Raw genomic sequence first — 26,906 nt, 5'->3', positions numbered from 1 at the left:
CCTCTCAGGATTTATTCGTCATGATGCACCTCGTGCGTTTGAGCAGCTTTAAACAAAACAATAATCTTACCATGATCCGTTCTGTCTCGGTGGCTGTGATTTGAAGTGATTCGAGGCTGCTTTTTTTTCCTCTTCTTTTGGCCAATAGATGAGCTAGTTAATTAAACTCTGAGGAGATAATTAAGATGAGACGGCTGCTTGAATCACTCCGGTCATTCTGTCATTATCTGGGGCAGGCCGACAGGTGGCACAGGCCTGCATCAGGTGACGGCTCAGCCAACAGATCGCACCATATGATGGTATGGGCAAATTTCATAGCGTCCCCCGGTGCAAGACACTCCTGCAGACCCACATGTCATGCAAATCTATTGTAGATCTGCAGAGTTGTTGGACTTTGAGTTTGTGAATGTGTGGATGCTGCCGGCTGATGGCACGTCTGGGTCAGAGTCGGGGGCTGGAAGGAGAGTGCCAGGGCTAAAACAGGGCAGATCATACTCCTGCACAAGCCAAGGACTAATGAGGGTGAGGACGGGGCCAGGCGATGCTATGTGATTAAATTTAGATCTGGAGGGAGATCTTGACCCATGGTGGCCTACGTCTAAGTGACATTTACCCAAGAGAAACACACTGCAGCTGAGGCTTATTAACCTTTTATAGATCTAAGCACTGCCGCCTGTCTTAATTGGCAATTGGATTATTAAATAGACCAAATTCAGAGTGATTTGATCCAACAAGGTCTACAATGTGGGGGCTATTTTGAAAGGTCCGGTCTGTGACAATGCGTGCATCCGATCCATGTAAGAGGTTCAATATTCTAAAGTAGGAAGATACTCAGTCAATTATAGGATTGCAACAAGCGTTATTGGAGGTAAGTCATTAGGTTAACTGTGAATTAGACTGTCAATAGCGCGGAGGTTGAATCGGTTTCTCGGAAACATACGTAAGTCAGTGCAAAAATCTGTCATGTGAAAAGAAGACAGATTTGGAAATTGTGTTGGCCACTTCTAACTGGATCCACATGAAGGTTTTTATTTGCAGTGGTAGTGCAACAACAAGTTATTTCTCATGTTTGAAATAAACATCTCCTCTCATATAAGACCAATTACATAAAGTACAGAATAAAGAATTTTAATCAGCTTAATCATTAACAGGTTGGAATTGTTTATGTAAATAAACTGTCGTCTTTGCCAACAGTTTAATGCAGAACTGCTAACATATTTACTTTGTACGGATTCACCTCGTTTGAGTCCAAATTAAGTGAATTGCAAAAGTTATGTGACCTTAAAGTGATGTTGTAACCATAGCAACAAAACATGTATATATATATATATATATACATATATATACAGTGACCTTAAAACAAACATGTATACGAAAATGAGAACAAATGTTAATTTAATGTTTATTTGCCCTTAAAAGTACCCTCATTTTCAAAAACATTAATTATAAAATACATGTTATTTTTAACTTGCTTTATAGAATAATTCTGAATTCATCTTGAGTAGAGACTTCTGCTTAATACTGTGTTCTACTCTAAACTGAGGCATAGGGCTGTTCAATATATCGATATTATGTCACCATTTTGATATGAGACGATATACCATCTTAGATTTTGGACATCGTTATATGCTGATATGTTGACTGTATTGTCTCTGAAACTACATATTGACATTTTTATATTAGTCTCATGTGTTTAGCATTTTTTTTATAATTCTGTTGTTACATTATTTTGTAGTTAGATTGTAATTTCCTTTCAGAGGCCATCATAGTTCTGTTAAACTTTAAAATCATTTTGTTGACAACTTCTTTGCCAGTATCACAACCAAGTATTTTTGCCATAGTTCATATTTTATTTCAACAATAGTATGTATTTCTTTATAACGGAGGGATAATTTCTCTGTAGTAGTATCTTCACATGAAATAAATAAAGACAAAAGGTACTAGATGTAAAACCTGTTTCCATAGTATGAAGCATGTTTTACTCTTAAACATAAGGCTGTCAAAAGGCTGTCTCATAAAGTTGTGTTACTTTTTTAAAGTCACATATGTGTTTTATATTTTGATTCTATGCCATGTTATATCTTACAGCACCAGTGTCAATTACTGCATGTGAAAAAGGTCATGTCAGAGTAAATTACTGCAGTATATTACTCTGTATTAAAACTCAGAGAAGCTCATGCACTCGACTCATGTTGCAGGTAGAAAACTTGATCCGAGATGCAGCATAAAGGTTTTAATCATCAGTTTAACTGTGGTGTGATCATTATTTGTTTATACACAGTTTATGTACTCAAAGACTCTAATGTAAAATAAAGAAATAAAGTGGCTGAGCCAAATATCATCAGTACAACAGATTTTCCCAGCAGCTGTAAAACTTGTGTCTGTCTTGTCGTGTTGATGCAGCTATTCATTCAGAACAAGACGTCCACTTTTTATGGACTTCTTACAGTCAGTTAAGATGACCGACAAGCACTGGGAACATTAGTTCTGTGCCACAAGTCCCATACATCAACTGTCTTGTGACGAGTAAGGGAGGGGATCAACATATTCTAAATGAGTAGACATAATCCCACTGAATGTGGAGTTAAGCCATTTCATAATTAGCAGATTTTCTAATGTATGCCAGGCTTTAATGACCTTTGCAAATGAGAATGGTTGTTTGAATTTCCATCCTTCACATCGTTTTATCCCTGCCATATCTGCCTGATAGAATGAGTGCACCAGTTGATGATACGCATAAGCTTAATGAACAAGTGCACACACTTCTGAATGGAAACTGATGGGCTCAAGCCAGGGAGATTGGAAATGCATTTCCACACCTTGCATATCATCATCAGGGCCATAAGTGGTGTCTCTCTGACCCGTTAACAATGCATTTCAAGCCTTTTCCTTCAATTAGGTACACTTCTCACTCAGATTCGCTCATCAAAATGCTATTAGCATACTATAGTATAAAAATATACTAGACTCCTATAGCATCACAACCTTTTAATGATAGTAAATGATAGAATTATTGTTCGTTCAACAGTGCAGATGACAATCAGGAAGAGCCTTCATAACCAATTAATATGATGTACTGAAGTGTGCCTGCGTAGATCTATAACCTGAAACAGAAACTTAAGCTTGACTATCATCAATATTTTTATATCAACAGCGCATCACATTACTACGTGTACTCTGAAAGTGGATGCTCATAGTGATGAGCCCTCAGAGACTTATCATCAACTCAGTTTCCTTCAGCTCAGAAGAGCTTCAGCATCTTTTAGCTCAATGTTTTGATTTCCAGGCTATGAAAAGTAGACTGTTATATATTCTGTTGAGTTGCGTATTTATATCAACCCAAATGTTTCCAACAAAATTCAAACCCAGAGAAATCTGTAATTTGTTTTAAGGGAACGGAGCATTTATTTGCTTGCCTGTCCTGTCGCTATAACTTCACGATAAAGGCAAAAGCCACCTCAAGTGAGCTGAAATTTTATTTCTACAAATTGAGGATTTTTTTGTCTAAATGTCCTGTTTCCACAAACCATTTCTAATGCGATACTTCACAATCTGCGCACAAATATGTTGATGGCAGCACGGCTATAGTCTAACTCTGATGATAGATGATGGGTTTTGCTGAACTACACACTGTCTATTTATCCAATGATAACATTGTAAAAGAAACATCAGAATCCTCTTTTTTAGCATTAACAAAGTTTCAAGGATAGGATTTCATATGTAGCTAGAAAAATTCCAAAGCTATACAAACTATGAAACCCTCATCAATTAACAATGTATACTTGCCTATCTTTGAGCAGAGCTGCTGATCCCACCGACATCTCGTAGCTAAGCCAAGCTCACCACTTACACTTAGCATACCTTTACACTTCAAACAGATATAAATTGATGAATACCTTTTTTTTCCCAACCTGAATAGTTGGGAAACATAAGCCCGAACACCGTACAATCCCTTTAAGTGTAAGATATACAGCGTACCAGGAAGTGACGGACTACAGCGGTTTCTCCCGGTCACAGAAGTTTCAGCATATTTAACTCGCTGGATAACAAAAAAAGAGCGTTTCACTAAATTATACCGCTGATGTATTTAACGTTCCACAGTCGCGCCGCCTAACTCTGCTCACGTCAGATGCCTTGTATAAGAAGCCACGTGGTGGGCTCTGCTAAAAGCCACCAACATTCATCATGGCTTTAATGCTATCAAACTGTAATCTGTCTGGGATTTCATGTGTGTTAACACAGCTACAAATGCAGGGAGCAAACACTTCAACAGCACTACATAAATGTCTCAATATATTAACTAGACAATAAACAACCTATTCAATTCCAGGGATTTGCATGAGAAACGTGAGCATTAGTGAAGGGAGACAAGTCTTCTGGCTTTCTGCTGAGGGGAAGGATGACTTCAAACATGATCCTTTGTCAGACGGGATGGGAGACACACAGACGCACAAGCCTCTTGGTTTTGGCAGATCTGGGCTCATAATGCCATAGATTAGTAACAGCCTGACCACAGAGCTGAAATAAGCTAATTGCTTAATTAGCTGACCCAATTCTATAAGCTTCTTTTAGCATATTAACAAGAGCTATGTAACAAATAGTTTCACAGAGGTGGTGTTTGTTTATGGAATTACAATAACGAGGATGAAATACAAAACATACGGTCAATGGCACTCCTTTCATGGAATCTGTGCTTTGGAAAATCAAAGCATTTATTTGATTTCAGCAACAACTGGGGTGCTTTTATACATGTAAAACTCAATTCAGCCTTTTGTCTGATCCACATGCAAATGATCCTGCTGCCTATTTGTAACTGACATCAATTTTACATCTGCTATCCGTCTATGTTTTGTTTTTTCCCCCACTCTTTTCTTTTTTCTTTTTACATTAAACAATTAAGCTGCTTCAGGGAACAGTTTGACCGCCCTCTCAATATTTTTGGACATTCAAGCAACGAGGGACAAACGAGAGAAGGGAGAGAAAAAAATCTTATTAGATTGAATGATGATTGAAATGGATTAATTTACATTTTCTGCATGCATACTTTACATACATGATCTTTGCTCAGCACAGGGAGTTCTGGGCAAAAGAGCACTATTTGTATGAGATGAACTCATCTATATGCTAATTCATTGGCATGTAGACCTGCTTCATTTCTCCCATTCAGGACTGTTTACCTATTAGCTCTTATAGATGCAAAGGGAATTGGAATATTAAAACCAAAAAGCTAAGGAATACAGAGCATTAGCACTACATCACCTGTTATTATATTTATATTACGCTGCCATTTCTGCCCTTTGTTTAAGCTGGAACCACGAGCCACCTTCCAAGACAATTATTACAAATAAAATAAGCCAACTCCGTCACTTAAGTGAGACTTGTTGCCCTTAACAAAGGAACAGTGGGTTTTCAGAGGTCCTTCAAAAGAGTAAAGCAGACTACACCCTGCTGAAAAGCCTCAAGGAGGCAAAACAACTTTGGCTGTTTAGCATTTCACAATAATTCATAACATTACAGAGCACAAAACCTGACTTAAATGCTGCATAGAAAACTAAGTTGGCCTTTTAAAGGAGATGTTTGACAGATCAAGTTACAAGTGACGCCTAAATGCTAATGTAATTTCATATGAACCAGGCTGAAAGAGATGCAATCAACCATCCTGATTCAGGCGACTGTTGTGTTGAAGAGGATGACAACCCCCTTTCTTATTGTCTATGTAATTCACCAAAATTGCCACTTACAGCCGCTAAGAGCAGGACGTTTCATCTCCAAGCTTCCTCTGGTCTTTGCTACTCATCCCATTTCTACTTCCTCCAAAAGTGCCACCACTTCATTAACCTTGCCAGGCATGAGATAAGAGAAGCAGTGCATCAAAGCTGCCTGCCCACAGAGAGAACAGAGCCCTGCATGTCTCCACTACACAGCAGCCATCACACACACTGGCAGATACACAGTCCACAATCCCTCCAACATGCAGAAAAAGACCTTTTGTGTTCCAAACTGTCATTCAGAAAGGTTTTTTTTATTGTGTGAGTGTGTGTGTGTGTGTGTGTGTGTGTGCTGGACATCGTCATATTTTAAATATAATTCTAAGTGGGGTGAAAACATTTGCTTGTTCCAAAGGTTTTGAGGGACTTTGATTGGGAGGAAATGCAAAATAATTGGTCAGGGTCAGACTCGTCATAGCCTCAGACCCTGCAGACACTTATTTAAGGTGCTGTAACAGGAGTTCAGGTACATAACACTGTCATCACTATGACCTACACACTTAAAACCTCCAAAATGAGAAAATTAAACAAGAAAAGCATCAAAGCCAACTTCAGCTCCGATGAGTAACGACTCCTGACTTCCTCAAAGCATGAAAGTAGATGGTAGGAAATGTATTAACTGAGTCACAATATTGTTTTACTTGCACCACATACAAATCTCTCTGGTGCATTTAATCCCTCTACCCACAGTTTCTCAGAAAGGAGGATATAAATTATTTTCCTTTGGTGGAAACTGCAAATCCCTGTCTGGATTCTGTTAAAAGGCTTAAAATGTCACTAAATGCCAAGGCTGAGACTCCTGCTAACACGTAGGTCTTTAAGACAAGATGTTAAAGCGTTGAAAGTTACCTGAAATTGATGAGGTTAATATTCTTATCGCTAGCTGAGGCTTCTGTGAAAGTGGATATTGAAAATAGCCAGGTAACCCTTCATATTAGAGGCTATCACGAGGATTAGCGGCATAAACAGCAATTACACGTTTAATTGTTTATTGTCAGAAGTGTTTAGAAAACATGCTACAGTGCACAAATTAAAGGGATTGGGATGTAGAGGGTGGTATTTGCCACAATAAAGTATCATCTTAAGTATGTATTTTAGTAAAGAAGACAAGGAAATGCTCCTTAAAATAACAAGTCAAACTGCTGGATGCTGGGCTCTAAATGAGTAATTTACCATGAATATCCTCCTCTATCCCTTTACGGCCATATGAATTTCCAAACCACGTTATACTAGCATGGAAGGGTCTGTCACTGAAATTTGAAATAGAGGACAAAGGGCCACCGAGCAAATGGGTTTTTTAGACACCATCCTCTGAGTTCTCTGCCAATGTGAATCAGAGGTAAAATACAGTGCATTAAGTCGACCTCTGAGGCAGCACAGAGGAGGGTAGAGTGAGACATTCTGCTATCTATTAAGACTTGCGTTATGTATATATTGTGTTTTGAAGGAATTTTACTGATCCACAAAACCAGCAGGAAAGGATAAGAGTGAGTCCCTAAGACCATGTGGTAAGCAACTGCAGTGCAGAATCTCAGGCAAGTTGAAAGTTGCTGTGCCGTTAAGGAGAAAGTCTGGCAGAATCCTGCATGCCCGCTGATAACATGGTTGGATTAAGGATGTTTAAGGGAAGTGAAAATTATTCATTTGAGATGGATGAAAGCTGCACTTGTCAAGTCTACCAGTCATGCACTTTATACATTTCATTTCCACTAGCCAGCATGCATAATTTCCCCTCAATGCAAATTTCTACACACTGAAAATTGTGAGCATATTTACCCCGCTCCCTTAACACATTCTCTGACACAGAAAATGGATCATCTCTATTGAACAGGGAGCAAAACAATGCAATTTTGTTTGCAGAGGTTTTTGAGAATCTAATTTTGAGCAGGAGGATAAAGTCACAAGACTCTGAATACAAACAATGGCTTTAATTTTGAAATGATGCAAGACTTTTGTTGATCTGCTCATTGGAGTGACATTTATTGAAATAATTTTTTTAACGCATGCCCAATTATCCAAAGAGACTTCATGATGTTTTGAGTGTAATTACCAGTTTAAAGTCACAAAAGTCTCGGCCTCAGTGTTGGTCTAGGAGCTTTTGTAGCTGAGTATATGTGCAGTGTATATCTGTCTCTCTATACAAATATTATGATCTCTCTGATGAGAATTAAGTCTCCAGCCTGGATGGCCAATAAATTAGAGGCACGCTTCTCGTTTACTCATCAGAGCTAATGAGCCTGATAAAATTACCTCGAGGATCATAATTACAGGCTAGTGGCAGAGACTCTGGCAGGCACTGGAATAAGACGGCACACACACACACGCACACACACACACACACAGAATTTAGATTGTGTTGCAAGTGGCAGCGTACAACAGCTAACCTAAAAAATCACAAAGCACTCACGTCTTATTAATAGAATAACAGACTAATATCAATGTGCACAAGCACAGATTATACATTGTACATTTTCATTCAGGAAGCCTAAACAATTCAGCTAATGAGACGTACAGAAACCTATGCTGTTTAAAAAATGTCCTGAATTAACATAATGTAAGGTGCTGAACAATATTACAATTTCCACCTTTCTGTCAGAGCAGTTCAAACAGATTTTTACCACCCTTTCATAAAGATTAAGCACTTCATGGGTAATGGCATATTTTAATGAACGATGGCAGCCTGGACACAAGAGCTCACCTCAGAGGATTCCATTTCATCACACATTCACAGGATGAATTGTTTTACTTATGAATATTAATGTCCCTCTAATTTGAGGCTGTTGTTAATGCTTGTCGCTAGGAGCTTGGCAAATCAGGTCCCATTCCTGTTAAAACCATGTATTAGACACCCCCCTGACACTAAGCCCTCGCCTTTGATTCTTAATTGCAGAAGTGCAAGCATTTGCAGTAGATGGGGCGCAAAGCTTTAATTAACTCTAATATCACACATTCAGTCTCGACTGTCACCCACATCACGCATGGCATTTTGTACCAATATCATCCCCAACTCTGCTCAGCTAGAAAGATTGTGTTCCAAGTTCATGATCACAATTTCATGCATCTCAAAATGAGGGATGTGTAGTTTATAAGTAGCTGCAATATATTGATGCCACCCTTAATAATAATTTAAAAAAACCCTTATTAAAAGCATACATTTGTGATTACTGCACAGCTTTAATGCAAAAGAGTCGCAGCATTGTTGGTTTCTTACTGAAAGCGACGTCTGATCTTGGCAGCCGTTGAATCAACAGTCATTGGTGAAGCTAGTAACAGGAAAAGTGGAGTGATAAAAAGTTCAGGGATGTGTTTAAATAGAGAGAAGTGTGCCAAAGGAAGCTGTTATTAAGTAAATAATTCAACCTCTCATACACAGTAATCTTCAAACGATTTATTGGACAACAGATTTCAAGTTGAAAAATACTATAAATAGAGTACAAGTACAAACCATTCAAAAACGCAACACTCCTTATAAACACTGAATGCCATTTTCACACATGAGAGACTCCACATGTCGTTGGAACATTTTAATAGCTCAGGTACGGAGCATTTCTGATGCAGATATTAGTAAAGAGTAATGTTTAATTAAACCCAGTTTGAAGATAAAGAGCTCAATACAACCTATAGTTTATAAGCCTTCCCCGGCCATAAGCTACTGCTCTACCTAATCCTCTTTCACATAACATTATTGCATCAGCACAGCTGAACATTTTTGCAGCATTTATAAAATTAGCAAAGAAATTAACTGTCCGTACTGTGGCAAATTGGATTTCCAAGTTCTCGCCTTGTGATACAGCATACCCAGGCTGCCACCTACAGTACAGCGAGAGAGAGGAACGACAGTCTGCAGAGAGGCAGCTCAACATGTGTGGCTCTCCATTTTGCACTCCACAGCCATTCAAAACTTAATTGTCAAGGCTTTTTCTCCTGCTAATATCCTTACAGGAAATTTGTTAAAATCCATTATTAAATAAATACTGAAATAATTTCATTTTGGATCAAGTCTGTTGAAGGATTACACGTTCATTCTGCTCAGTCCTATTTGCATGTGGAACAGCCAGTATTCCCTCAGCATAGTTTCTCTTTTTAACTCCCAATATCCCTTTTTTTTCTAGACCCAGTGAAAGTTGATTTGCTAGAACTATTCATTAGATACATGATTTAATAAATAAACAGTATCTTTGCACAACAGTAATATCCACCAATGATGGCATTTTTTTCTTGTGACACTCCTCTCCTGCGGTCTAATCAATATAAGGGAAATGCTCAGGGGCTGCATTTGCCACAAAATAAGCACCAACATCTTTAAAAAAAAAAACAAAAAAAAAATATTGTGATAAAACTTGACACCCCATGTGAAAATGAAACTGAATCACTTCACTTAAGAAACAGCAAAAAGAGAACGGGTACAGGTGAAGGTCAAGCATTTTTTTTTTTTTTTAACTGAACCTTTATTTTGAAATATTCTCCAACAGCTAGAAACACCACATGAATCTATCCTTTATGTTTCCTTATTTGACATCTCTTCATTTGTCTTCTCGTTACCACACTATGTGCTGCAGTACATGAATGTAAAAGCCTAAAAAGAATTAAAAAAGAGACGATAATAACACAATAAGACAGGAGTGCCTTTCAGTTCCCTTGATGATCATTCCACTCGTCTTTTACTTCTTCGCCTGAACAGTTTAGAGATGGAGGATTTCCTTTTATTTTTGGCTTTCTTTACTCCTATTCACAGAAAAAATAATGTGTTTTAGAATTATTCATTCAAAATGGAAAATCTCATCTAAAAGAAAAAACACTTTACTCAATACTTACCAAGATTTTGCATCATTTCATTCAACTGCTGATCCTCCTCCACTTCCCTGAAATTGATCAATAATTACCTTAGTCAAGCAATCTTCTTCATTTGCATATTAAGTCATTCTTTTGCCAGTATTGCTCTGCGTTTGTGATGACTGCTGTAGTATAAACATTAATTATAAGAAGCACTGCGTCACCTCAGCCTGTCTTCATCCAGACCCTCCACAATCGCATTCCTGCCATCCACAATCTCCATCAGTCTCTGCAGCAACTTCTTCTCCCGCTGTTGCTCCTCTCTGGACTTTAAATGATCTGTGATGACCAAGTTGACAGACTTTAATGTTAGAAAAATAAAGTAACAGATCTGAGAGTCTGTGATCTCTTACCTGGCTTCTCCAGCAGCCTGCGGAGCTCCCCCTCCACACCTGGCTGCTGCTGCTCCAGCTCCTGAGTCCTCGCTCTGAGATGTACAAATATTAATGACATCCAAACTGCAAACATCTAATTTAATATGCACATCAATTCTTTTGTGTAACTGTAAACAATCTTCAAGTATATTTTGGTTTAACAGTTTATAAGTTTGAATTGTTACATAAGTAGTGTTACATAAGTGCATAGGAAAAATAACATTTATAACACGAGGCTTTACTCTCACCTTACACTGGAAAATATTCCAAGGTATGGAGTTAATATATTAAAAAATAAAATATCTTTCATGTCAAAAAGTAAAACACACACTGTAGTAAAATTATTTTATAAAGATAAACCAAAAACACACAAATTAGTTCAGATACAATAATGGATAATAGGCATTTAACAATCTCACTGTACATCTTAATTCTTATATAAAATGAAGTACTCACGTGTATACGAGCTCTGACTCCTTTCTCATGTACATCTGCTTCTTTCGAATAAGGTTGAACCAGTCAACCATCAGTGGGTCCATCAATATGTCGCCTTCTCCCTCTGAAAGACACAACACCAAAATATGTAGGACGCATGCTAATCATAATTAGATACACTGTGATAATCTTCAATAATGGTCTTAGTGTAATGCTGAATATTGGGTAAAGGTTCCTAAATCACTTATTATCTGTTCAGTTCAAGTATTCACAACACCTGTAATGACTGCAGGGTCTCTTTACATATCTTTCAAAATTGTATTTATTATCTAACTTTTGACTAAATAAATCTTTGGTTCGGACTAGAGCCTGACCGATAAATTGGTTGGCCAAGTTCATCAGCAGATATTAGTCTATCACAGATGTCCGTATTAGGTGATATTTTAAATATTTTGTCAGATATCGACTGATATTTTATTTATTTTTTTAACAGAACAAAATAATAATGCAATAAAACAAAATGTATAGTTATTACATTCCCAGTGAAGTTTACTGGTTCACTGCACTGATTTGCAATAAATGTTATGAATGCATTTTCTGCAATACATATCCAGTATATCCAGTATGTATATACGAGTGTTGGCCAATAAATCAATATTGATTTCTTCAAGTATCAGTATCAGTCGGGCTGTAGTTCAGACAGCTCTGAGCTCCTCTGGTGTCAAATAAAACACTGACTGAGATTAAAGAGCTGTTGAATGATTCTGCTTTCACATTATACGTTCTGGTTATGTTAAAAAACAGACATTTGACATCATCATATTTAATATAAAACTCAAGAAGCCTCTTCTCATCCAGAATCATGGCTCATTTTATTTTCACCAGATCAACTCTTTGTTTTCACATGACTGTATTAGCTGCACAATAATACAATTAAGTACGATAAGAAATTAGTTATTTTGGATAATTTGGCTGCTAGGCAGCAGCAGCGGGGTGCAGGTTTGTTGACTCACCTCCTGGGATCATGTCAACACTTCACTTCAGGGACTGTAGCAGCCAATAATACACAGCCCTGCAGCTCAGCTGTAGGTTATTTAACATTCGACACTTTAAACATCTAAACATTACTGTCCATATACTGGGGAGCATATGTTTAACAGTTAGGGAAAATTGTCTCCATTTAATGTATAGTTAATATTATTATTCATCCCTGCTGTTGCAGATTTTCCCAAATGGATCACTTTATTTTATCTAACTGGGTTTAATTTATGTTCTGAAACACTCAATTAGAGAGAAAACTATTAGTGGATAAGGTGAGCAACTATTTTTGATAATCAATCAATCTCTTCAGTCAGTTTTCAAGCCAAAATGCCAAATATTATCTGGTTCTTTGTTGGACGCACAAAACAAGAATTTAAAATATCACCTGAGGAAATTATAATGAGCATTTCTATTGATTTTCTGACACTTTATTATTATTATTTAATCATTAGTTGCAGCCCTACAGTAAACGCAAGGTCATATTACTGCCATCTATAATAGAAATCCTTATCGAAATGCTACTTTAACTTTGTCTTAATATGTAAGTTTTAACATGCAGGGGGGGTGTAGAGCAATACAGAGGGAATACATGGTGTTTTGGACTCTAAAAGGAAAGGATCACATTGGAAAAAGTCCTTACACCAGAAGTACAGTGAAGCTTTGACAAGTTGAAGGCCGTTTTAATATTTTCCTGAAGCAGTATTCATGGTTTAGGGATTCCTTTTGTCCACCACAGTATCTGCAACATTGCATTTTCTGCTTCACAACATCAGACCTGAGTAGATGGATCAATACATTTTTACAGTGAATATTTGAACTGACAAGGACTGAGGACAAGGCCGTCTACATCCTGCTATCACCAGAACAAACGTGATTTTATTCCGGATTGAACCGGAGTGCCGGGGTTTAGTTTTGACAACGACAAATTCCAGTCGAGAAGTTGATGATCTCCTAGGTGGTGTGCAATTGATGTCAAATTCTGGCCAAGCGATTGCATGCTCAGGCTTCCTGGGTGGCATGTCGGGAAAGAAAGTGCGCAATCGACCAGAATATATATTACTATACCCAAGTCATGTTGACCTTGAGCAAAGCAATCAGGCCCCCTACTCCCACTCCCTCAAAAGAGAAGCAACATCCCTGTGGGCTGTCTGTGCCTCTCACCTCATTTGGCTGCAGAAACAGTAATAGAAATGGCAGGTAAATCCCCCCCCCCCTCCTCCAACACACACACACCAAGCTCCAGCTGATGGTGAGTGTGTGTCCGGTGTGAGGCAACCAGGACACAACTCTGCACCGGAGACACTCTCGCAGAGGCAGCAGTGGGATTCAGCACAAATACAATAAAATATCAAGGTTTGTGTCACTGCAACAAAGCTAAATCGACCGATGCATTGATGTCTTTTGCCCTAAAATAAGTTGTTTGAGAGACTGTTTATCTTCAAAATTGCATTGTCAACATTCAATTTTATTTGCACGTCTAAATGAGTAAAAGGGGAGCGCCTTGGTAGCCAAATGGTTACTGCCACATAACAGCAGCGTTGCCAAGATGACGTTCTTAAATGTCTTGTTTTGTCCACAACACAAAAATATTGAGTTTACGTCACAGAGGAATAAAGAAACCAGAAAATGTTCACTTTAAAGAACCTGGAATCCGAGAATTTCTTAAAACATTACCCAGACCCAGTTCAATGCAATTAAACGTTTCTGACTTTTGACCAAATAAAATCTTCGGTTCGGACTAGAGCCCGACCGATATATTGGCTGGCCGAGTTCATGAGCAGATATTGGCCTATCACAGATATTGGCATCAGCTGATATTTTTAATATTTTGTCAGATATCCGCTGATATGAATTTTTTTTTAGAATAGTTTGTGATTGATTTAATAGTTGACAACTAATCAATTAACCGCCTCTAGTTGCCGGTTCGATTCCAGCTGGTGGCTCTTGTTGCACGCCATTTCACCTTCCCTCTCCCTGTTTCACATCAGCCTCAGCTCTCAATCTGTCCATTAAAGCATGAAACGATGCCAACAAATAAACAAGGAAAAGGAAGGAAGTGGGGGAAAGAGTGACAGGAAAAACAAGTACCTTCCTCACAGCTGCGGAGTTTCTTTTCCAGCTCCACACCCTCCTTCTCCAACTGAGCCAAGTTTGTCTCAATATCATCCAGCTCCCTCTCAATCTGCTCCACTGGAACATGATAAGACTTCACCTGATATAAAACAAAAGAACTTAAGAGTCACAGTCAAGTACAGATAACTTTAATTTGAAAATTCCGACTTTGGCTTCTTCAACGTAAAGAAGGTCGTCCATTTTTATTTTTTTTTATACCGGGAATGTAATGAAAGCATATTTGTAGAGCTGTTAATTAATCTCTTAAGAGACTTAATGGAGGGAACTTACAGAGGGTGACCTCATTTCGGTCCTGGAGGCGTTGGTGGGTGACAAATACTTTCCCTTTTTAGCGCCTAAGAGGTAGATAAAATAGGATTAGATAGTCCTTTCATGGCAGCTTTTCAGAAAAGCATTGTCACATATGACTTCACCTGATTTATTTTCAGGGAAATATGGCTGCTCATATGAAATCAACAAGATGGCTGAGGCCATGTATGTGTGGCTTTGATGATGATATTTTTAATCAACCTGACGGATTTCCGTGATTGGCTGGAACAGTCGTTGGAGTGCTAATAGATTCCACAGCTGGCCGTCTGGGTGGGGATTTCACAGACGAGTGGCTTCCATGTTTGTAACCTAAAATAAGGACGGGGAGGTTTATATGCTGTAGATCTGCAGAAAGTTCAACCTGCTAACGGCTTTTACTGTTTCCTGCAAAACAGAAAAAATCTACAATAATCTCAAAACACAGGCCAACATGTCTGTTTGGGAATTAGTGTGTATGGATGTTGCTTAGTGAATTTTTTGCCGCAGTGGCATTGTCGGCCTGTCTTTTGGTCAGTCTGCCACTTCAGTTAAATATCTCAACTACATTTAATTGGATTACCATCACACTTTGTACAAGCAATCATGGTCCAAAGAAGAAGAAGAAGAAAAATAACTTTTTCAGCTCATTATTTTTCTAACTCCAACCGCTCTCTCGTAGTGTTGTTTTTTGGCTACAGCAGGCAAGAGCTTTCGCTTTCCTGAGAAAAAGCTCTTAAAAACCACTGTACACTACCTGATCAGCACTGAACAGAAGACAGACACAGCAAGAGACTAGCTAGTGAAATCATTGCAGCATGTGGAAGTGCCAAATATTTTCCTCAAGAGTTGGAAAAGACCAAAAACAGAGCTAAACTAGAGAACATCTGGCAATGGTATACACAACATCCCTAACACTCCCAAACACAGCCCCAACACTCCTCATCATAATACAAAGTACTGTGTAGTTACCAAGTAGACCTTCATTATTTCATCAATATCTTATGATTAGTAAGTGGTGCTTCATATAGAGTGGTTACAGGATGCTGAATAATTACTTATGATCGCTGAACGTGGAGCTTTTTTCATATCAACTAATACAAACCGACTCTACTAGTAGACAAATGTTCCTTATTTCAATGCACATATGTGACTCACCCTGGTTTCCAGAGCCAAGCTGAGGTTTCTGGGGAGACACTTCCCTAAAGTGTGCAGGATCAAAGAAAGCAAAGCTAACTGGAGGTGCTGCAGGTGCTGGAGCCGGCGGAGGCCTTGTTGTACTGATGGAGACATTAGAGGAAGTCGTGGACATGAATCCAGGCTTATGTTGCTCAGTAAAGGTTTCAGCTTCAGCATCTCTGTAAGAAAGACACAGTGACATGAGCCTTTAAGTGTGTCACCATGTTAAAATGGTGTTAAGGTACGAAGATGTTATACTGTACACTTTCAGAGGATAAAGAATGAAAATATAAGAAAAGGCCTCACCTTGTTATTTTGTACTGATAAAGGCGGTGAAAACAATGAAGGAATCATCAGCAGGGAATAGAAATGAGAGAATCTATTGTTAGAGGAGGAAAGGTTCAGGCCTGACACTGCCTGGGGCTTGTTACGATGGGGGGACAGTGCTAGCAGCTGCACTCTGAGCTGAGTTAACATTAAAAGAGGAGGACGAAGATCGAGGATTCTGCATTCTGGAGAGTGAATAAACTGAATAATCAGGGATGTTCAAAGAAATGTTCCAAGACAGTTTTTTTTATCCACCTGTAAGCGAGTTATGAGGTAATGGTGATTATTAAGATGATTGAGGGTACTTACTTTAGCTCGGTTCTCAAAGGTTTGGGCTTTGATTGCCGCTCGTAGACTTGATCTGCAGGCGAATGATTAAGACAGATAAAGTTAAGTGACTGACTGATGAAAATAAAAGCATGATGGCAAAGGATATCTTATCACTACTTTATCTGTCACAACTGTTGAAATCATTTTTACTTTTAAACCCAGGGACACGTTATCACATTGACTTTTATTTGACATCTGCTTTAGCGATGAAGTGTGCGTTCAAAGCGGTTTAAGTTCTTGTTAGGGCTGGCAGTATATTGATATTATAATTCATATCATGATACGAGACTAGATTTTGGATGTCATTATATTGTGACATGTCATAAGTGTTGTCTTTGCCTTGGTTTACTGGCTGTATTACAGTAAAGAGATGTAACATTCAGAGCTTACCAGGCTGTTGTGTCATTATATCCACATTACTTTTTATTTATCAAAAATAGTCAAAGTACCAATAGTCATCCCTACAATATTGTTGCAATATTGAGTTATTTGGTCAAACATACCATGATATTGACTGTCCCAGCCCTATAATAGCCTAAGGGTATATCATGTATCGCGATATAGCCTTAGTGTCGCAATAGTTACTGTACAAAATGAACTAAAGACTCCCTTGACTTTTTTCCGTCTCACACTTGCTTCATTTCCCCTAGAGCTGATAATGAGTGCAGCTATTAGTTTCATTATTAAGTCTCTCACAGCAACGCACTAACTAATCTTCACCTGCATATCTGTATTAAAGACTCAAATGACGCTCTAATCTGCACAAGGATAAATCCACAAACCCTCTGTAAAATTTTAGAAAAAGGTGATCTTGATTTTCAAGAGAAGTTTCAGTAAATATCAATGGTCATATTTGGTCAATATTAGCAGGGAACAGGGTGGCAAAATGAATCAAAATGCAATATCCAAATTGCAAGAAGCTGCAGTTTTGACGCGTGACAAATGTGTGACAGAACAGCATTATAAAGAAGTGCCGTACTGCTGCTGAGATGCTCTGGCCTACAAATCTTCTACTCCAGATGTAAGAAAACATGTTTGTTTGGTCCAGATCCCAACAAATGTCACATCATCATAATTACCTCTGCCAAGGAGGTTATGTTTTCAACCGTGTCTGCTTGTTTGTTTGTTTGTTGGTTGGTTTGTCAGCAGGATTACATAAAACCTACTCAACAGATTTCCACGAAACTTGGATAGAGGATGGGTCTCTGCCCAGAATAGACCCCATCAACTTTGGTGTGGATCCGGATAAAGGTACGGAGTCAGAAATTTTTGCTCACTGTTGACACCTCACAGTTTACAGTTATGCAGTTATAGGTGGTTTAAAAACTGCTGGGCCTTGGCAGAGGTATGCACTCTTCTGCTGAGGGCCATTCTAGTTTGAATATTTGTTTTCAATGAAAATTGGGATGCAAAACTGCTGATTCCTGCGAATCCTGAGTCATATCGCAGTTGTAATATCTGTCAAAATAATTGCAATATGACTTTTTTTAACGTATCGTGCAGGTCTCGCAGGCAACATAATTACTTTCCATTATAAGGAGAGTTCTATCGAAGATGATAATATGATGACCATTTATATTAAAAACCCAACAGTAATTGTATTTCTGTCTGAAAAGCAACCGACTGTCAGGACTTTGCACCCATGCCTGTGCATCCATCCAAACAGAGTGACAGTTCAACTATGAAAGTTCATTACAAGTGTGAGACAGAAATTAAAATGTCAGTATCCAGCATTGAGCTACCATCACGCTAAATGCACCGGCTGTGTAAATAGGGCAAAAATGACAAAAGGGCTTTGTTTTCTATGAATGCGTTCTGAGACAGACAGACAATGAGGGGGAAGGTAGAGGGTTGGAGGTTGGCTAGATGTCAAATAATGGATCGAGATGAAGAGAAATACATTTAGTAGCGCTTGCCTTTGGCGCTTGTGTGTACAGTTGTTGGCCTTGCGTTGTCTTTGTTGATGGCTTTCAGACATGGCGATTCCTTATTGTTTGTCTGGCTGGTGGAGGGCTGTCCTGCCCAGTTTCCTGCTGGGCCTTGGCTGCATTTATCCTTTCTCAAACCGGGGCTGTCAGCTGAACTTGGCTCATCTCCAAAGCTGCAGAGAGAGGAAGCCCTCACAGTCAGTCCTAATAACAAAAGTCATTACAAAACCATACAGACAGTGGGAACGACTAGAAATATCCAAATACCGCAAAGGAGAATCTTGTCACGGTACTGAAACACTCACCGTCTCTCTGCTGATCGGATGGTGAACTGGCGTTTGTTGTTGTTGTTGCAGTTTTCTTCAGCCAGTTTCTTTCCAATGGTTGTCCTGGCTTTGCTCTTCTCATTTTCAGGACTCAGTGGAAACTTTGAACTTCCTAAAACACTTGACAGCTCAGTGGACTGCCTATTACCAGTTGAGGCCTCTGTGGCGGGCGGGGAAGCCTGAAAAAACCTCTGACGGGCCGACTGTGTCTTCTGGGCTGAGGCCGTCCAGGACTTGGAAGGTGGAGTAGGACTGACTGGCTTCACAACAATTTTCAGTGGGGCTGACAGCACAGAAGAGGGGCGTGGTGCTGGCTGGGTCCGGCTGGCACTATTTAACGGCCCAGCTGAACTGGCGGGTCCATTTTTGATCTCAGAGGAAGAAGGTTTGCAACTGGTCTGGTGGGCGTTGCAGATAAAAGTGTCTGGATTCTTCCCAGGTTTGTAGCCTCCTGCGTGAAGCACGTTGGAGCATTCACTGCATCTGGTGGAAGTTCATGAACGTGACATTACAAATGCAACAAAAACAGTGCATTACAGGAAAGTGCTAATTAATTTATATTGAATTCTTACTTGAAACAGCTTCTGTGATAGAGCTTGCCTTCCACAAAATGCCTCTGAACCAGGTGAACGTGACTCTTGCATGCAACACATTTGCTATTGAGAGTCCCATTTTTGTTGGTGTTTTCTGCCAGAACTGCCTTCTGTGGAAAGAAAATGAAAACTCTGGTGATGATCGAAACAAAAATGTATTACAATTACTTTATTAAAGAGTCAGAAATGTGTTTTTCTTCTTGACACTACAGTTGAATGTTTTTTTTATCTATAGTCTCCCTGAAATTACTGTAATGGAACTAAAAACTGCCTGGAAAAAAGTTGTATATCATGTGGAGAGCCAAATAGCTAAAACTTACTGGTATTTTCCTCCAATATTATGATAAAATACTGTAAATTTTGCCCTTAAACAAGAACACTGATACTGCCACAGTCTACCTAAGGGGTGTTGTTCTTTTTTTGTATGCCTTAATATGTGTGGAGGGGATTTCTAACATTTCCCAGCACACAAAAAAGCTAACTCCTCCTTGTGAAGTAAAAGTCTAAGACAACATAGGTGTCTTGTAAACACAGCAATCATTTAAATTGTTTTTCTATGATGTGTTCTGACCTGAGCAGCAGCTCTGGCCAACTTGGGTGAGCTCTGAGCTGTGAGAGTCGAAGGTGAGCGGTTCTCAATGGCGGTTTTAGACACAAAGGTTTTGGCAACCACTGGGAGATTCTTCTTCTCTGATGGCTCCTCCTTGGAGCCCTCTGCTGGCCTTTTTACACCTCCCACTGAGGAAAAATAAGACACTGTTAATGTCCATCATCACATATGATTCAAACTTAAAGAAGAAATATGAAAGGAAAGGCTCTAAATTAAAGAAAATCATATATGTTAGGAGGATCTCTAGGGATGTTTGAACCAGCGGTGTTCTCACTGGGAGGTCGTCCTTTGAAGTAGTTGTAGTACTGGGAGACGTAGGTAAGAATGCTCAGCCTGTCCGGGATCCTTAACGCCACCATGTCTTCTGCATCTAACAAAGCCGGGATCCCCAACTTCTCCTCTGCGACCTGAAAAGCCTTGACAGAAGAAAAACACAAACACGCAGTTCAACCAACAGCCATCTTCTCCTGCCAAGACAACATTTAATGGCAGTGTACGTGGGGCCAAGTGAACAAATCCAAAGCATTTTTTTGCCATGTGAAAAACAGGGTTTTCACTGGGTGCAGTACAATTACAGCATGTGTAAAAATGTCCGACAATACAATCTCCTTTAAATAGACGAGCAGCAGTCTGTGGCTCGGCCCGGAGAGGTCTGAAAAGGGCTGTATAATGAATAGCGCACTTCCTGTGAGCTGGTAGGGATAAGAAAAAGGACGGAGGGAGGAGGATATCGGGGCATTGTTGAGGATCAGCCTGGACATGCTCATTAAATTTAAAGCAAAGCCTTACTGAATACCAAGTCTGTCCACGTAAAAGAAAAAGCACTGAAAGGTGAAAACTGCAGCTGGTTCTGCTACAAACACACAGAGACAATTTCTTATTTAACAACTCCCACCTGTAAGAAACGTGACACTATTCATGAAATATAGAAGGGTGTGAATTACAGCTCCCAGTCACGTTCTCATGTTTCAGTCCAGGGAGCATCTTCAACAGCTGATCAAAACTAAACCCCCATCAAACACACTTTTCTCTGGTTTAAAGTTCTTCTTGTGTAACAATCGAGAAGAATACAACAACAGTGGCTTCAAGTGAACTGTCGTCGTGAGGATCGAGTAGCAGATGACAGCAAAGCCTCATTCAAAATGAATAAGAGCCTCTCCCCTGAGCTCGGGTTTGTTGCTGACACTGCCAGGACCATCCAGGACAGCAGAGGAAGTCGTACAGAGCGAGTACTGAAGCGCTCTGCAGGGCCGGCAATCCTCAGAGGAAGCTGGGAAACTGGAAGAAGACTAAATAATGGAGAGGTCCCGGCTGCGCTGCTCGGGTCACGTCAGGGTTAACAAAATAAATGAGGTCAAGTGGACAGAGGCAGAGAAAAGATTCTGAAATTTCTAAGTTTGAGAGGCTTGTTGAAACTGTTAAATATTTAACCAAGGCAAGAACAAATCCAGAGAGTTGCTGCTTGTGTCTCGGGGTTAATGAAGTGGAAATCTTATGCTACATCAGATTGTTTAGCTCGAGTATGAAGTCACTTCCACTCAATAAGACAAGGGTTCAACAAGTTGACATCTTACCAGTCTGTTGTTCTCGAACACATCCTCCTTTCTGAGTGAGTCATAGTCACTGTGGAAAACAGAAATACAATGAACAGAGACAGGGACGTTAGACATGTCTGTGAACACCTCATCTAACTAGCTCGGGCTGAAACTAAAGGTTCTTCTCATTATTGTTCTTCTCACATCTGCATATTATTTCCATGATTATTTGATTAATCCTTTATACACAATGTCAAAACATAGTGTGAAATGCTCATCACAGTTTTTTTGTCCAACAAACTCAGAGACTCTTCATTTTTTATCATAAATGACAAAGAAAAGCAGCAAAATCTTAGATTTAAGTAGCTGGAACGAGCATATGTTTGACATTTTTGCTTGAAAAATGACTTAAAGGATTAATCAATGACTCTTACGATCAACGATTAATCGACAAGTCGTTGCAGCTCCAACTTTGACTGTAGCAGTCTGAGAAGTTCAAGAGCTCAAAAGAAGTATTTACATTCATGAAGGCATCTTCTTTCTTACACATGATGGGTTTCCTTGAAAGTAACAAGTAATAAACTCAACTAATTATATAAGGATTAGATAAAAATAAATCATTAGGTCAGCGCAGTACCAAAAAAAACAAACAAACAAACAAACAAAACACATTAAACCTCGTAAAAAAAACTGCAAAATGTGAACAATTTAGGCGGGACAGACCTCCCCAGGACCACTTGTGTTTCAGCTGACAGTTAAATAATGTCCGCTACTTTCTAACAATTCTTTCAAAGTAAAACACTCACATCAGGTCCGGTCTGTACTTGTGTATAAGCGCACAAAAAGCCAGTCCGTTCCTGAACGAGGTCGTCATGTTGGTGATGGCCACATCTCGGTAGCCCTCGCAGTGCATTTTACACCACAGCTCCAGAGCCTTGATGGCAGCCATGGTCCGCGACAGAGACGCTGTGAGCAGGCGAGGTGTGCAACAGGCAGCGGAGGCTTCAGTGTGGAGGAGCCGGAGGAAAGACGCACACTAAACAAAGTGTGTGCTCAGGATCTGACCGTGAACTGCGGCGCAGCAGCTGCGTCCTGTTTCCTCCTTTTACCTGAATGACCGCTGAGGGCGAGCTGCTCCTGCTGCTGCTGCTACTGGTGGTGATGGTGGTGGTGGTGCTGGTGATGGTGATGATCCTGTCAGTGTGTTTCTGCGCTCACTTCACTAATTGACACCGAGTACTGATTCGTCATTCACTACAGTTGAATCAAATGCAACTAGAAAGGTAAATATATGTTTTTTAGTGTAGAAAGTATCTAATTTCTGCAAAATGCAGCAATGATAGACTCTTATTTTGAAGTAAGTATCCTGGCCTATTACAACATTACACATTTGGTCTGACTCTGCATCAGCCCCAAGTATGAAAGGTCAGATATTAGTAGTGATGGAATGTAACTAAGTACATTTACTCAAGTATAATTTCCATTATCTGCTACTTTGAACTTCCTCTCCACAACTTTACAGAGGCACATGTACTTATCGCTCTACTACATTTACGTGCTAAATTTAGTTACTTTGCAGATTACATGTTGCATCAGAGCCAAAGAAGCACATTTTTAAATTAATCTAGTTTATAAACAATTCAAATAATCAGAAAAATCCTGAGTATCACATCTGATTATCAGTCGATGCATTGGATATACAGTCTATACATACATTTAACTATTTGTATAATTCACTTTTACTTTACTTAATTACTTTGATACTTACAGTAAGTATATTAATTGCCAGAAAATTGCTTTTGAAACTTAAATACATTTAATATCAGATAGTGTAAGACTTTTACTCAAGTACTATTCATATGGGTGACTCTCACTTTTACCACAGTAATGATTTAACTCTATTTCTTTACTGTTTCCTCAAGTTTGACTTTTGAGTACTTTTACTACACTGGATTTCAGTTAGTCCAGTTAGTCCTTTAACAAATTAGTGACAAAATGAGTGACGGTGTCAGTCGCTTTTTTTTTTTTAAGCCAAAATTGTCTGATTCCAGCTTCTTAAATGTGAATATTTTCTGGTTTCTCGACTCCTCTATGACAAAAAACTGAATATATTTGGGTTTGGGACAACACAGGACATTTAAGGACGTCATCTTGGGTTTAGGGAAACGTTTTATCGACATTTTTCATAATTTTATGACATTTTATAAATGAAAGAACAAATCGATTAATCGAGAAAATCAATTTTTTAGATTAAGATTAATCAACAATAAAAATAATAAGGGGTCGACCGATATGGCTTTTTCAGGGCTGATACCGATTATCAGAAATAAGGTGACCAATAACTGATATTTGCAACCGATATTTATTTGCATTAAGAATGAAAATCTTAGTGTCAAAATTCAGAATAACCAGTGACGAAGTACAGTGTACTCAAGTACTGTAGCATTTTGAGGTACTTTACTTGAGTACTTTCCTTATCTGCTACTTTATACTTCCCCTCCATCACATTTATTTGATAGATTTAGTTACCAATCAGTTAGTGTTGTGGGCGGGACATTGTGTGACAGGATGACGCATCATTAAATTTGTTTATTTAATCAGCAATCGGACAGAAAAATCACAGATAATCGGCAAAATGGTGAATATCGGCCCCCGCAAAGAGACCTTTAGATTGAAAAACAACTCTTTGCTTTTGAATACTTTTTAATTACTCGCACATTACCTCTGATTTACCAGTTTGAGGTAACTATCTGGGTTTTGGGGGAAATTAAATGCAAGTTGCGGTATCCATATGGTTAAAGTCAAACTGAGAGGGAGCAAATGTCTCTCTAGATATTGTACTTTATGATACTTTACATTGGGGCTGTTTTTAATTGCTGCACTGTGTTGTAATCTGGCAAAGAATGCTGGTGCTGTGATTTTATTTAATTTTTTATTTCTGTTGGAATCTCCACTTAGGACAAAATCCAAAAGTTTTATGGACATTTAGAAGAGTTTTCCCTTTTAATGCCTCCTGAATTTTTTTTTTTTTGGGGTATTTTCTGCAGGATTTCTGAAGTAATTAAACAGCAAACACTATCTCAGCCTGCATATCGAGGTCAGTGTGCACTATGAGAACCAAGAACAAAATCTGTGGTGTGCTGTTTTTTTTTTTTTTTTTGAACCTCAGTCATCTTTGTGTGGGGCCCCTAATTGGGGACTAATTGAGGCCAACTATTGTCATATAAGGATTCTGACCTAATTAGCTCATATTATGGCGTCCCACAAAATTTTAGGGAAACTTGTAGCTTGGTTTCTCAGCAACTTTCACACAGTAAACTGATTATAAGGAATTATACTCGTAAAGTTTGTTGTTTAAGAAATGTGTGAGAAAGCTTGAAGAGTCATTCCTTTAAAACACAAAACAAAAAAATAATCTTCCAGTGTGCTTCTCTGACCCAGAGACCTCCCGCTGAGTGTTTAAACATCTGACGTGGGGAAATGTGATGAGTGTGAGAGCCGAGTTGAACTTGAGTCTCTGAAATGCGAGCGACCCACACTGACCTCATTCACTGTAAGACATAAATTGTTTATTTGTCACCACAACGAGGTCTCCAGCAACATTAGGCACATTAACACAGCTTTATGGTCAGCACAACAAATAAGAAATGTGTGAGTGCAGCAAAATTGGATTTTAAAAAACAAACACTGCTCGTCCTGTCTCAACTACAGTATCGCTCTCTCTCGTGTCTCCTGTCTGAGGACATCCTAATGCCCAGAAGGGGGCAGCGTCACACTGCACTGTTAGAAGACTACAGCACCACTCTGAGCTTGTGGTCAAATAGAGAAAGAATACATCTAGATAGACGATAAAGTCGGCCTTCAACAGCACACAAACTATACAATGTGTGCATTCAGTACAAACAGGCAGAGATTAAACTGTTAAAATATTAACTTGCAACTCTGGTAATTTATTAGCTGATTAGATGTTTTGAACCAGTGTCCTCTTATCCTGTTGTGTTTTGTTTTGATTGAGTAACATGTGCAAGGTTTCCCACTAAGCTCCACCTAAGCCGAATGAATTTAAAATCAATGTGCTGAGAGCATCAAAACTAACTAAATGACAGATCTAATGGTAGTTACTCACCCGTGGACTTCTTAAGCAAGTTTTACCTTTAAGCTTTTTGGAAATTGCTTTTTTTTTAAATTGCAAAACGTAAAAAAAAAAATTCATGCACGAGGGCCCCCAAACCTGTCCGCCAAATACGTGCACCTAATCCATCCATAAACCTTGGGACAACACTAATAAGATGTACAATATTGTTTGCAGTAGTTGAAGACACACACATGGGATTATGAAATCTTCCAGAGTCACTGCTGTGTTTGTTTAATAAGTTAAACATGCGAAAGTCACTAATAATTTCTCTCATATTGCTCTAATGAATTTTGTCTGCAGTGTCTGCAACAATGTTTGTGTGTTTGTGTTTGAAAAACTCTGAATGAGCCCTCAAAATGTCTTCTCCTTGCCTTGCATTGAACGTAAAAAAGAAAAAAACTGCATATTATGTCCTTGATGTATATATATATAAAAATGGATGCATCATCTTTATGGACTCACTCGTCATGATTTCATTTTTCAGCTATTTCCAATGTTTCCTGTGAGGACGTGTGGCTGCACGCACACATCCTGCCTGTCAGTGGAGGTAACCTGAGCGGTCAGGGATGAGTTTGTCATTAGTGAAACCGTGTAGAAATTATTTGTACTGTATCCCATTTCAGCTGTGCCCCGATGGACGCATATGATAACGTGGCAGCATTTGTCATTTGTAACTATTAGCCGTTAAAGACCCGACATAGAGCCTGCATGATGTATGATCCGTTCAGTGTTGACAACCTAAACACTTTTAAGATCTGATGAAAATCACTTTCAGAATATGAAGAGATATAAATAGCGAATGCATGTGATGTTAACTAATTAATACAAACAATGTAGGGGACAGAAACTTTTAACACTTCTACATTTTTATCAAAATAGACAAAGTAGTGACATGTTCACCACCCAAACTTTGAAACTTTAAAATAGCCCAACTTGTTTATAGATTTGTAGAAAATTACATTTTATACTGCAAGAACTACTTAATTAATGATGGCTAAATAAAAAAGCTCCTTATCCCAAAATGTATGTATGTTCCAGCACAGTTATGGTACACAGTGTATTTTTGTTATGATT

At 38.9% G+C, this 26,906-nt stretch overlaps 1 protein-coding gene and 1 long non-coding RNA gene across 2 annotated transcripts in view; one reads left to right on the top strand and one right to left on the bottom strand.

Annotated features, from left to right (window-relative positions):
• LOC141018942 (uncharacterized) overlaps positions 1–19,125 on the top strand; it is a 44,728-nt gene extending 25,603 nt beyond the window's left edge. The window contains exons 2-3 of the long non-coding RNA XR_012180756.1: positions 17,852–17,956; positions 19,048–19,125. This is a non-coding gene — a long non-coding RNA (uncharacterized lncRNA). The remainder of the gene's footprint in view (positions 1–17,851; positions 17,957–19,047) is intronic.
• Positions 9,142–22,656, bottom strand: micall2a (mical-like 2a). The gene is made up of 17 exons (XM_073493693.1): positions 22,504–22,656; positions 21,737–21,785; positions 20,437–20,578; positions 20,124–20,290; positions 19,532–19,662; positions 18,939–19,442; positions 18,622–18,806; positions 16,685–16,736; positions 16,028–16,227; positions 15,095–15,202; positions 14,855–14,919; positions 14,540–14,663; positions 11,432–11,534; positions 10,955–11,028; positions 10,766–10,880; positions 10,584–10,630; positions 9,142–10,493 (listed from the first exon to the last, which is right to left on the bottom strand). The coding sequence occupies exons 1-17, from the start codon at positions 22,644–22,646 to the stop codon at positions 10,414–10,416; spliced, it is 2,289 nt and encodes a 762-aa protein (XP_073349794.1). The 5' UTR covers positions 22,647–22,656; the 3' UTR covers positions 9,142–10,413.
• Between the last annotated feature and the right edge of the window lie 4,250 nt (positions 22,657–26,906).

Source organism: Pagrus major, chromosome 23 (assembly GCF_040436345.1).
Source record: "Pagrus major chromosome 23, Pma_NU_1.0".
Classification (NCBI taxonomy): Eukaryota; Metazoa; Chordata; class Actinopteri; order Spariformes; family Sparidae; genus Pagrus; species Pagrus major.
Note: the sequence above shows the minus strand (reverse complement) of the source record. Positions and strands in the feature narration are given on the sequence as shown.

Coding starts and splice junctions, on each gene's coding strand:
- micall2a (XM_073493693.1), bottom strand. CDS start 22,646: ATGGCTGCCATCAAGGCTCTGGAGCTGTGGTGTAAAATGCACTGCGAG. Junction 21,786..22,503: donor AAGTACAGACCGGACCTGAT/GTGAGTGTTTTA, acceptor TGTTTTCCACAG/TGACTATGACTCACTCAGAA. Junction 15,203..16,027: donor GCTTGGCTCTGGAAACCAGG/GTGAGTCACATA, acceptor TCCTTATTTTAG/GTTACAAACATGGAAGCCAC.